At 44.0% G+C, this 12562-nt stretch overlaps 1 protein-coding gene across 3 annotated transcripts in view; it reads right to left on the bottom strand.

The window, feature by feature from the left end:
* The window catches only part of mctp1a (multiple C2 domains, transmembrane 1a), a 553815-nt gene extending 544266 nt beyond the window's left edge, over positions 1–9549 (bottom strand). Inside the window, exon 1 of one of the 3 annotated variants that reach the window (XM_073066356.1) lies at positions 8592–9549. In XM_073066356.1, coding sequence (XP_072922457.1) covers positions 8592–9035 — 444 coding nt within the window. In that variant the 5' untranslated portion in view covers positions 9036–9549. The remainder of the gene's footprint in view (positions 1–8591) is intronic. The other 2 variants (XM_073066347.1, XM_073066365.1) reach the window with 2 other exon arrangements.
* Positions 9550–12562: the final 3013 nt, after the last annotated feature.

Genomic DNA, 12562 nt, shown 5'->3' with positions numbered 1-12562 from the left:
TTGAAACCTACCGAATGTTGAAAGGACTAGATAAGGCGGACGTGGAGAGGACGTTTCCTCTGGTGGGGGACATCCAGAACTAGAGGGCACAGCCTCAAAATTGAGGGGTGACACTTTAGAACAGAGGTAAGGAGGAACTTCTTTAGTCATAGAGTGGTGAATCTGTGGATTGGTCTGCCACAGACCATGGTGGAGGCCAAGTCCGTGGGTATATTCAAAACAGAAGTTGGTAGTTTTCTGATTGGTCAGGGTATCAAGGCATATGGTGAGACAGCAAGTGTATGGGGTTGAATGGAATCCGGGATCAGCCATAAGGAAATGCTGGAGTGGACTAAATGGGCTGAATAGTCTAATTCTGCTCCTATGTCGTATGGTCTTCTTCCCCTGCCCTTTTCTTATCCTAACCACCTGGCTTCACCTATCACCTTATAGCTGCCCTCCTTTCCCTACCCCCTGCCTTTTATTCCGAATCTTTACCCTTCCTTCTCAGCCCTGAAGGAGGGTCTTGGCCGAAAACATCATGTTTATTCTTTTCCAGAGATGCTATCTGACCTGCTGAGTTCCTCGAGCATTTGTTGTGCGTTGTTGAGGGAGTTTATCTATGTTTCTAGCTGGTTTAATGCAGGTAAAACTGGATGGAAAGATTAAATATGTCCATGCAGGAGAGGTAATATGAGAAAGTCAGGAATAATAAATGTTTTATTATTAGGGTGGTATGGTATCATGGCAGATAACGTGTCGCCTTACAACACCAGGCTCAGGGTTTAATTCCTGCCACTGGCTGTAAGGAGTTTGTACTTTCTCTCAGTGTCCGTTCAACCTGTATGTTCTCTTCAAGTGCTACGATCATCCCAAAGACATACATGTCACTAGGTTAACTGGCCACATGGGTGGAACTGGGCAGCAGAGGTTTGTAGCACTGGAAGGGCCTGTTACCGTGATGACCTCTAAATTAAAAAGTATTACATGATGAGCAAAACATAAGCATCCCCAGAATCAGATATTTTCCAGAGAAAAGCGGTTTACTGCCTTTTTTGAGTGAGAACAGAGGAAACGGATCAGAGTTGACTGCCCAGAAGTGCAAGAGAAACAGGAGTGTTGGTTGTATGGTTGATAGAGGAGGAATGCAGGGTTTTTTTGGACAATAATGAGACAAATGATTGAGAATGAGAGCTTGGAAGCCTGTTTGAATGAGATTCCTACAAGAAATGAGACTCTGGCTCTATCTCAGATCCAGACGGGGTGGTAGTGGTAGGGAAGGACACAGTATTGTAGTCAATGTCACTGTAATTTGAGAAACCTGTAACTTATTGACAAAGCTATGATGGAAAGTGAAAAATAAGTGTCTTGAAACCATCATTATTGGCTTACATATTCAAGCAAAAAGCTGCAACAAAACATTTTTTAAATGTTTTACTTGTTACATGCGGATCGACACATTGAGTGAAATGTGTCGTCTGCATCAAATCAAATCAAATCAGCAAGGACTGTGCTGGCGGCCCACAAGTTTCGCTACGCTTCTGGAGCCAGAATAGTATGGCCACAACTTACTAATCCTAAGTGAAACTCTTTGGAATGCGGAAGAAGCTGGAAGACCTTGTAAAAACCCACACGGTGATGCAGAGAGCCACAGGGTGATGGTCAGGGAATGCTGAATCTTTGTGGATGGAGTTAATAAACTGCAAGGGTAAAAAAAACATTATGGGAATCATAAATAGACCTCCAAATAGTAGCCAAGCTGTGGGGTTGAGATTGCAAAGGGAACTGGAAAGGGCATGTATTAAGGGTAATGTCACAAAACTGATGGGGGACTTCATACAAGGGGATTGGGAAAATCAGGTTGGTGTCAGTTTGCAAGAGAGGGAATTTATTGAACGCCTATGAGATGGCTTTTGCAAGCAGCTTGTGCTTGAGCTTGAGCCTACTTGGGGAAAGTCTATCTTAGACTGGGTGTTGTGCAATAACCCAGATCTTATTAAGGAGCTTAACATAAAGAAACCCTTTGGAGGAAGTGAGCATAATACGATTGAATTTGAGAGGGAAAAGCATAACTCACACGTATCAGTATCACAATGGAATAAAGGGAATTACAGAGGCTTGAGAGAGGAGATTGTCCAGGTGGATTGGAGGAGGATGCTGGCAGAGTAGAGGTGGCTGAAGTTTCTGCAAATAGTTCACAAGGCGCAGGATAGATATGACCCACAGAGGAAGAAGTTCTCAAATGGCAGAAGGCCGACATTTGAAGTTAAAGGCTGCATAAAAGCCCAGGAAAGGGTATATAAAGTAGTAAAAGTGAGTGGGAAGTTCAATGATTGGGAAGTTCTTAAAATCCAACAAAAGGCAATTAATTAAAAAAAGCTATAAGGGAAAAGATGAAATATGAGGACAAACTAGCCACTAATATAAAGCATTATACTAAATATTTTTCAGTTATGTAATGAGTAAAAGGGAGGTGAGAGTTGATATTGGACCTCTGGAAAATTATGCTGGTGAGGTCGTAATGGGGGATGAAGAAATGGCAGATGAACTTAATGGGTACTTTGCATTAGTCTTCGCTGTGGAAGACAACAGCAGTGTGCCAGAGGTCCATAAGTGGCAGGGAGCAGGAGTGAGTGCCATTGCTATTACAAAGGACAAAGTCCAAGGTAAACACAAAGGTCTTAAGGTGGATAAGTCACCTGGACCAGATGGACTACATCCCAGAGTCCTGAGTGAGATTGCTGAAGAGATAACGGATGCACTGGTCATGATCCTTCAGAATCACTTGATTCTGGTATGGCCCCAGAGGACTGGCAAATTGCAAATGTCACTCCACTCTTTAAGATGGGAGGAAGTCAAAATAAAAAAAATTATAGGCCAGTTATCCAAATCTCAGTGCTTGGGAAAGGGTTGGAGTCTATTATTAAGGATGAGGTTTCAGGGTACATGGAAACTAATGATAAGTCAAAGTCAGCATGGTTTCTGTAAAGGGAAATCTTGCCTGACAAATCTGTTAGAATTCTTCAAGGAAGTAACAAGCAGGGTGGACAAAGAAGAGGCAGTGGATATCATTTACTTGGATTTTCAAAAGGCATTTGATAAAGTGCCACACATGAGACTGCTTAATAAGATAAATCCCTGTTACATTACAGGAAAGATACTGGCATGGATAGCAGAATGGCTGACAGCCAGAACGCAGTGAGTGGAAATAATGGAAATCTGAGTGTTCTTCAGATGTCAGTATTGGGACCACTACTTGTCAAAATGTTTATCAATGATTTAGATAATGGAATAGATGGCTTTGTGGCAAAGTTTGTGGTGCTACAAAGATAGGTGGAGGGGTAGGTAGTGCTGAGGAAGCAATGCGATTGGTAGAATGGGCAGAAAAGTGGCAGATGGAATATAGTGTTGGGATATTTATGAAAATGTACTTTGGTAAAAGGAACAATAGTGCAGACTATTATCTAAATGAGGAGAAGGTTCAGACATCAGATGTACAAAGAAACTTGGAAGTCCTCGTACAAGACTCCCAGAAGATTAACTTGCATATTACGTCTGTGGTAAAGAAGGAAAATGCAATGTTGGCACTTATTTCACAGGAATACAATATAAAAGCAAGGAGATTATGTTGAAGCTTTACAAGATACTAGTCAGGCCACACTTGGAGTATCATCAACAGTTTTGGGCCCCTTATCTCAGAAAGGATGTAGTGTCATTGGAGAGAGTCCACAGGAGGTTCACAAGGATGACTCTGGGAATGAAGGGGTTTGAGGATCATTTGGTAACTTTGGGCCTGTACTCACTGTAATTTAGAAGAATGTGGGGGACCTCACTGAAACCCATGTGGAGAGGATATTTCCTCTGGTAGAGCCATCTGGAACTAAAGAGCACAGCCTCAAAACTGAGGAGCAACTTTTTATAACAGAGGTAAGGAGGAATTTCGTTAGCTAGCAAGTAGCGAATATGTGGAATACTCTGTCAGAGGGTGCAGTAGAGGCCAAATCCGTGGGTATACTTAAACCAGAAGTTCATCATTTCCTGATGGGTTAGGGCATCAAAGGATATGTCAAGAAGGCAGGTGTATGGGGTTGAGTGGGGTCTGGGTTCAGCCATGATGGAATGGCAGGGCAGACTCGATGGGATGAATAGCCCAATTCTGCTCCTATACTTCTGGTCTGACCACAAGACAAGGGAGCAGAATTAGGTCATTCAACCCATCGAGTCCATTCCCCAGAATGTACAAACACAAGAACATACAAACTCCTTGCAGATAGCATTGGGAATCAACCCTGACCAGTGAGCACTAACTGATACATCAGTGTGCTACCTACCCATTTTGAAAAAACTGAATTGAAAACTCATTTTCAGTCAGACCATTGAGCTGCAGTGTATACAGCTGACACACCAACACCTCTGAATGAAGTGATAGCAGGGTTAGTACCAATCATTACCTCAGGCCTCACCATTCCCACCACCAATGAACAACTCAGCAAAACATCCTTCGTACAAGCAGGAGAGATTGTGCAGCAAAGTCCAAGGCTCCTCCAGATACCAATACTAACAAGATCACATACATTTTATTGGCTAAAAGCATTCGATTACTCTCTGCCAAGTGTTACTACTGAGTGAGCCATAATTTTTTTTTTGGAATTATACAGTCACATCCTGTAGAGACCTGTTAACCCAGCAGCAAATCGCACACAAATGTGTACTTGGACAATCAATAATTTGAAGGATGCATAATTCTGCAATGAAATTTGATATTGCTTTATTTACAAGATCCCAGTCAATTAGGTTTGTGTATTGGTTAACACTGTCATATCTTTATTTCCACATGATAGATATTGGGTGTGCCTGTAAAGTTGGGTATTTAATGCAATGCTGTTATCATCAGAGCATATGGCTGGTCACATGACAAGACTGCACAACATGGTAAGACCAGAGAAGTGTGGGAGATGGGAGATGGAAGAGGCAAGGGCCAGAATTTCACAGGCTGCAAACCCTACAGCTCTCAGATAGGAAATTGCAAATGACAGTTCACTAAAATAATTTGGAGCATTCATTTGCAAGGTAGAGGTTAAGCTTAACCCCAGCAGTGAAAATGCTAGCAAATATAAGATTTATTTATTTAATTTTTTTTTGTATTTACACAGATTGCCTTTTGCACATTGGTTGTTTGTCAGTCTTTATGTGTTAATTGATTCTATTGTATTTTTTTGTTCTACTGTGAATGCCAACAAGAAAATGAATCTCAGGGTTGTATATGGTGATATACGTAGTTTGATAATAAATTTACATAGAACTTTGAAATCTTTTCCTTCAGGAATGGTCAGTTATGAGTTGGGCAGAGGGTTAAAATGTTAGAAATCTGAAACAGGAATTCAATCTAACATGAACGTGCCAATTTCCAGTTTTAAGAAGCAAGTAACCAATGTGTTTTCAAAGTTCAAAATACAATTATTATCGAAGTGTGTATACTACATAGAACCCTGAGATTTGTCTCCTTAAAGGCAGCCATAAACAAAGAAAATGGGGTGGCACAGTGGTTAGCCCAATGCTTTACAGTGTGGGAGACCCGGGTTCAGTTCCTGCCACTACCTGAAAGGAGTTTGTACATTCTCCCCATGACTCTATGGGTTTCCTCCCACTGTCCAAAGGCATACAGGTTGGTAGGTTAGTCGTTCATTTTAAGTTGTCCTGTGATTAGGCTCGGATTAAACTGGGGGATTGCTGGACTATGCAGCTCAAAGGGCCAGAGGGTCTGTTCTATATCACAATAATCACCCATTAAAATAAAGTCCATCAAACACCCAATGTGCAGGCAAAATAACATGTAAACAATAAATATAAGTGAGTAAGTCAGGAAGTAGATTAATTATTAAAACTCTTTAGGGCAACTATGGTCTTCAAGGACTATAGTGTATTTAGTACTGACGTTGGCTGCCTGGTTTTCTATCTTTAGCAAAGAATGGTAGTGCAGCCGTTAGCACAACACTTTACAGCATCAGCGATTGGAAGATTAGGGCTTAGTTCTGTCTGTAAGGAGTTTGTACATTCCATGTTTGGCCATGTGGGTTTCCTCTGGGTGCTCTGGTTTCCTCCCACAGTCCAAAGATGTACAGGCTGGGCTTAGTAAGTTGTGGGCATGCTACATTGGCACCAGGAGCATGGCAACACTGGTAGGCTGCCCCCAGCACATAACAAGTGATGATGTAAGCTACTTATTTCATTGTATGTTGCAATGTTTATGTGACAAATTATGCTAATCTTTAACTTTGCCCATCAGGCAAGTCATTTTTGACCTCCCACCATCAGGTGATAGATACACTGTACAAGAACAAAGACTCCCAGGCTGGGTAACAGTTTCTTACTCCAGGCTGTGAGGTTCCTGAACACCCTTGAGCCATTAGTAGGATAATGGACAATGCTCTCAGAACTTTGTACCTCAATTATGTCACTTTCCTCTCCTCTAAACCAGGGATTCCCAACCTTTTCTATGCCGTGGAGCTTTACTATTAACCGAAGGGTGCATGGAACCCAGGTTAGGAACCCCAGTTCTACACCCTTCGAAACAGTCTAATTGAGGGTTGGTGTTCCTCCTGCAGACTGAGTGACTGATAGATTTCTGGATATGGAGATAACTCAATACAAAGTGAAGAAGTGAAAAATGAAGCCTTGATCTAATGAAGAGCAAAGCAGACTCCAAAGACCAGATATAATTCCTACACCTGTTTCACAAATGAGTCCATCAGAATGGAAAAGTTACCATAAATCAGCACTTCTGTCCACCTAGTCTTCACTGAGCAGCAAGTAACCTTTTACACTAATCCTACACCATTTTCCGCAGAACTGATGAAGGGTCTTGGTCCAAAACATTGACTCTTTATGCCTCTCTATTAATGCTTCCTGACCTGTTGAGTCCTCCAGCATTTTGTGTGTGTTGCTCTGGATTTCCAGCATCTGCAGAATCTCTTGTGTTTGCACTTATACCTCTATATACCTCAGATTTAGATTCTATCACCAACCTACAGAGCAAAGGCAATTTACACAAAGTACACAGCAGATGCTGTGGTCAAATCAACACATACAAACACATTGGAAGAACTCAGCAGGTCAGGCAGCATCCATAGAAACGAGCAGTCAATGTTTCAAGCTGAGACCCTTCGTCAGGACAATTTACATTGGCCAAATAACCCATCAATGTACACCTCTGGGATTCTGGAGGAAACCGGAACACCGAGTGGAAAACCACATGGTGAAGAGGACAAACTCCACAAAGACAGCAACTGGAGATCAGGACTGAAACCATTTTGCCAGCTCTGCCTGACAGCAGCTTTGCCACTGTGTTGCCCCGAGAAAGAGACTGAAGCACAGACAGACCACCAGGACCGGCAGGCAGAGAAGCATGTCAAGTGATCCCTAGATGAAAAGGCTGCAGAAGGGTCAAGAGAGACGGGGTTATTGTGGGGTCTTGTGAATCTGTGTTACAGGGAAAGGTTGACTAGGTTAGGACTTTATGCCTAAAAATGCAAGAAAACGAGAAGAGATTTGACTTAGGTATACAAAATTATGAGGGTATAAAGTAAATACAAGCAGGATGTTTCCACTGAGGTTGGGTGACTACAACTAGAGGTCACAGGTTAAGGGTGAAAGGTGAAATGTTTAGGGCAGAGGTTCCCAATCTGGGGTCCACAGAGCTCTCAGTTAATGGTAGGGGTCCATGGCATTAAAAAGTTCGGGAACCCCTGGTTTGGGAGAACTTTTTCAACCAAAGGAGGGAAATGCGAGCGTGCTCGACCAACCAGCTCAAGTGGTGGATGCAAGTTTGATTTCAGCATTTGAGAGAAATTTGGATATGTACATGGATGGGAGTGGGTGTTTAGCGAGCTATTGTCTGTGACTTATCAGAGTAACAGTTCAGCACGGCCTGGATGGGCCGAAGGGCCTGGGTCTGTGCTGTTCGATGATTCAGGTTACTAGTGACTGATCTGAACTGTATATTTTGGCAGGGAATTCTATTCAAGGATCACTCTCCAGTGACTGAACAGTCGCTGTAGATCCGGAAATACAGATGCCAATGTTCGCGGTTCGCCTGCTGCAGGGTGATCGCCAAATTCAGGATGGGTGCAGCCCCGAGCTGGTGCAGACACCGATGTGATCGGAATGGGAAACCACAAGTTATCCGACAGATCTCAAAGCCGAAAGCATGTCGGTGAGATTTCCCTGGGTAGGTTGGCCGAGATGTCTGCACAACTGCAAACGGTGCCCCAACCGTTCAACCCGGGTCACAAAGTTTCTCAGCTCTCCCGGACAGAAGCTTCGGTCTGAATCCCGAGCGCTGCATCTTCCGCTTTGCATGGAATCCCAGCCAAAACACAAACATTTACCGAGTGCGTTCCGAGTAATTTACTACCAATTTACTGCGGATTAGACCGAGACCCAGAACAGATTACTGCCCACTACTGTCCGTGAAGAGTAAACGCGATGCAGACATTCACACACTCAGGTTCGATTACTCGACCCCTAGTACCCGTGCGGAAGACAAGCTGCTACGTGTGTAGCCTTAACACTGCGCCAAAACAGAGGGGCTGTCGCTGGCAGCCGTTACTCACAGTTTCCGCAGTCCCGGCCAGACTGCTCGCTTCCTGTTCTCGGGCGGGCTCGGGGCGCTTCGAGCATTCGTCTGCACCCAGAGCCGGGCGCTTTTGGTGTGTCACAGCCGACCACACGCTGGCGAAAATCGCCCTCTGCCTCACTGGCGTCACCTGTTTGGACTCAGAGAGCAGTTTAGCCCCGGCTCGGGAATCCTGCAGGTCCCGTGAAGCTCCCGAACAGCACAGGTTCGGCTGAGAGGACGAGAAGACACGGTCCAGCACTTGCCTCTTGCTTTTCCAAATCACTCTCCCCGCTGTCTCCTTCTTGCCCTCGCCCTTCTGCTCGGACGCGGTTTTTGGGCTAAGGAAGGGTCTGGTCTTTTGGAAGTGTTTAAGAAGGCGAGTGTGCAGGGAGTGGGATTCCTGCCTGGTGTTGGCGTCGGGCTCGGCGACCTCGTCCATTCTGCGGCAGTGCCTGCTTCAAACTCAGGGAGAGATCGAGCCGCCGCTCTCTTCGGAACTGTCTTCTGCTTTCATTCAACAGTTAACCAGCACTAACCGCTCGGGCTGCACTTACCACAGCAGGCTGACAACTCCCAAGGAGCGAGCGAAAACCACAGGGCAAAACGCTTGGATCAGTAAATCCATTCTAAAGCAAACCACCTGCTGGCCGTGGGCACAATTGATCTAAACCGCCAAATTCGCCTCTCGTGTCGGAGGAAGCGGGTTCACACCTCCTATTCATCAGGCCAGCACGTCTCAAAAGGGGGTGGTTCTCCGAACTTGCGGATTTTGTTAAAACTCAGTTCAAACATTTACACTAAATGTGATCCTGCATTTGCCCTGACAGTCAAAACGGCACAAAGGAAGCCGTTCGGCCCTCCAAATCCATGCCGGATTCCACCAGCCTCATTCTTCAAAGTAAAATTATCAAAAGTAATTGTATTATCAAACGACATATATGTCACCATATACTACCCCGAAATTCATCTTCTTGCGGGTATTCACAATAGAACAAAGAAATACGATAGAATCGGTGAAAAACTACACACGAAGATTGACAAACCACCTTTCACGTGCCTTACAACTTATTTGCCAATACACGTCTGCCATCTCCCCTTCAGGTTCACGAAGGAAACACAACCAAGTTTATTATCACTGACGTGAATTTTGTTGTTTTGCAGCAGCAGTACAATACTAAGACTATAAACCGCAAAATAAAAATTAGCGCAAAAAAGTAACAGTAACCAGTTAAACTGCCAACTGGAATTCGGGATGAAAGATAAAAGAGAAGGTGAATTAATTACAAAGAAGAAAAAATCTGCAGATGCTGGAAATCTGAGCAACACACACAAAATGCTGGAGGAACTCAGCAGGGCAGGCGGCATCTATGGGAAAGAGCACAGTCAGGGTTTCAGCCCGAAACGGCAACTATACTTTTTTTTTCTATAGATACTGCCTGGTCTGCGGAGTTCTTCCAGCATTTTGTGTGTGTTGGTGAATTGATTTGTTATTTAATTTGTTTGTTTGTTTATTTGTGGGGTTTAATTTATCTATCTGTTCATCCATGTATCCGCTTATTGATTGATAGATGTTGAGATGCAGTGTAGAACAGACCTTTCCAGCCCAACAACCCACGCCACTCAGCAATCCTCTGATTTAACCCGAGCTTACTCACGAGACAGTTTACTGATCAGTAAGTGAGAGGAAACTGGAGCACCTTGAGGAAACCCACGCACACACATGAAGGATGTACAGGGGACACAGAAACCGAACTCTGAACTCCGACACCCTGATCGCTACGCTACTGTTGTGCCTCCAGCATAATGCTAGTCTCTATAAATGACAAAGTGGTGTTTACTTCACTAGTGTTAAAGTCACACGAGATGAGATTTAATGCAGGCTGGTATATAGGCAAGCGAAGACAAGGGAGCCCAGGTGAGGTTTTTAAATACGCACTGATCGCAGCATAGACACCAATAGACATGGTTTTCACTTTGCAGGAAGGGTAGTGAGGAAAGCCTAGCAGTTACTGACCTGTGGGCCTGACATCAGTTGCAGCAAAATTATTGGATGTAAAGTGCGGTAAGTAAACAGTGGGGAAGACAGAGACCAATGAGGCCTGGCCAGCATCGCAGTTTGAACAAAAACTATTCAATTAGATTGATGAGCACGATGCAACAGATGTGCTGACTTAACTAAGGCCTTGGAGAGGTCCCACGTGGGAGGTTTACCCAAACGGTGAGGGGTGTATATACTTGGTGGCCATTCTGTTAAGTACTGTACCTAGTAAAGTGGACACTGAGTGTATGTTCCTGGTCCTCTGCTGCTGTAACCCATCCACTTCAAGGTTTGATGTGATGTGAGTTCAGAGATACTATTCTGCACATCACTGTCGTAACCGATGGTTATTTGAGTTACTATCACCTTGTATTACTGTTTGAACCTGTCTGCCCATTCTCCTCTGACCTCTCACATTAACATGGTGTTTTACCCACAGAGCTGCCACTCACTGGATGTTTCTTGCACCATTCTTTGTAAACTCTAGACACTGTAGTGTGTGAAGATCCCAGGAGACCAGTAGTTTCTGAGATATCAAAATCACCCTACCCAGCACCAACAATTATTTCACAATCAAAGTCACTTAGATCAAATTTCTTCCCCCATTCTGATGTTTGGTCTGAACAACAACTGAACCTCTTGACCATGTCTGCATGCTGTTATGCATTGAGTTGCTGCCACATGATTGGCTGATGAGATATTTGCAGTAACCAGCAGGCATACCTAATAAAGTGGCCTGAAGTGGCACTGAGTGTAAGATACCAGGCAAGTTAATAAATAGGATCCAAAACTTGCTTGGTGATAAGAGGCAGATGTAGAGATTTATTTTTGTGAATGGATGCCAGTGATTAGTGTCATTTAACAGAGCTGCTCCCTTACTGTATGTAACACGTGAAAAACTGCATATGATATAAGAGGTAAGCTCTTAGATGACACAATGATTGAAGTGGTTGATAGTAGTCATAGGCTGCAGCCTGATATTCAAGTTCAAGTTTATTGCCATTCAACCATATGCATGTATACATTTCTAAATGAAACAACGTTCCTCTGGACCAAGGTGCACAACACAGTAGCTATAACTCTATACATGTCTAAATGAAACAATGTTCCTCCGGGTCAGGTCACAGATCTGTCAGTGGGTGAGCATCTGGGGGACACTGATCACCGCTCCCTGGCCTTTAGCATTATCATGGAAAAGGATAGAATCAGAGAGGACAGGAAAATATTTAATTGGGGAAGGGCAAATTATGAGGCTATAAGGCTAGAACTTGCGGGTGTGAATTGGGATGATGTGTTTGCAGGGAAAACTACTATGGACATGTGGTCGATGTTTAGGGATATCTTGCAGGATGTTAGGGATAAATTTGTCCGGTGAGGAAGATAAAGAATGGTAGGGTGAAGGAACTATGGGTGACAAGTGAGTTGGAAAATCTAGTCAGGTGGAAGAAGGCAGCATACATGAGGTTTAGGAAGCAAGGATCAGATGGGTCTATTGAGGAATATAGGGTAGCAAGAAAGGAGCTTAAGAAGGGGCTGAGAAGAGCAAGAAGGGGGCATGAGAAGGCCTTGGTGAGTAGGGTAAAGGAAAACCCCAAGGCATTCTTCAATTATATGAAGAACAAAAGGATGACAGGAGTGAAGGTAGGACCGATTAGAGATAAAAGTGGGAAGATGTGCCTGGAGGCTGTGGAAGTGAGCAAGGTCCTCAATGAATACTTCTCTTTGGTATTCACCAATGAGAGGGAACTTGATGACGGTGAGGACAATATGAGTGAGGTTGATGTTCTGGAGCATGTTGATATTAAGGGAGAGGAAGTGTTGGAGTTGTTAAAATACATTAGGATGGATAAGTCCCCGGGGCCTGACGGAATATTCCCCAGGCTGCTCCACGAGGTGAGGGAAGAGATTGCTGAGCCTCTGGCAAGGAT

The sequence above is a fragment of the Hemitrygon akajei genome, chromosome 2, assembly GCF_048418815.1.
Source record: "Hemitrygon akajei chromosome 2, sHemAka1.3, whole genome shotgun sequence".
In the NCBI taxonomy this organism is placed as follows: Eukaryota; Metazoa; Chordata; class Chondrichthyes; order Myliobatiformes; family Dasyatidae; genus Hemitrygon; species Hemitrygon akajei.
This window is presented reverse-complemented; position numbering and strand designations above follow the sequence as displayed.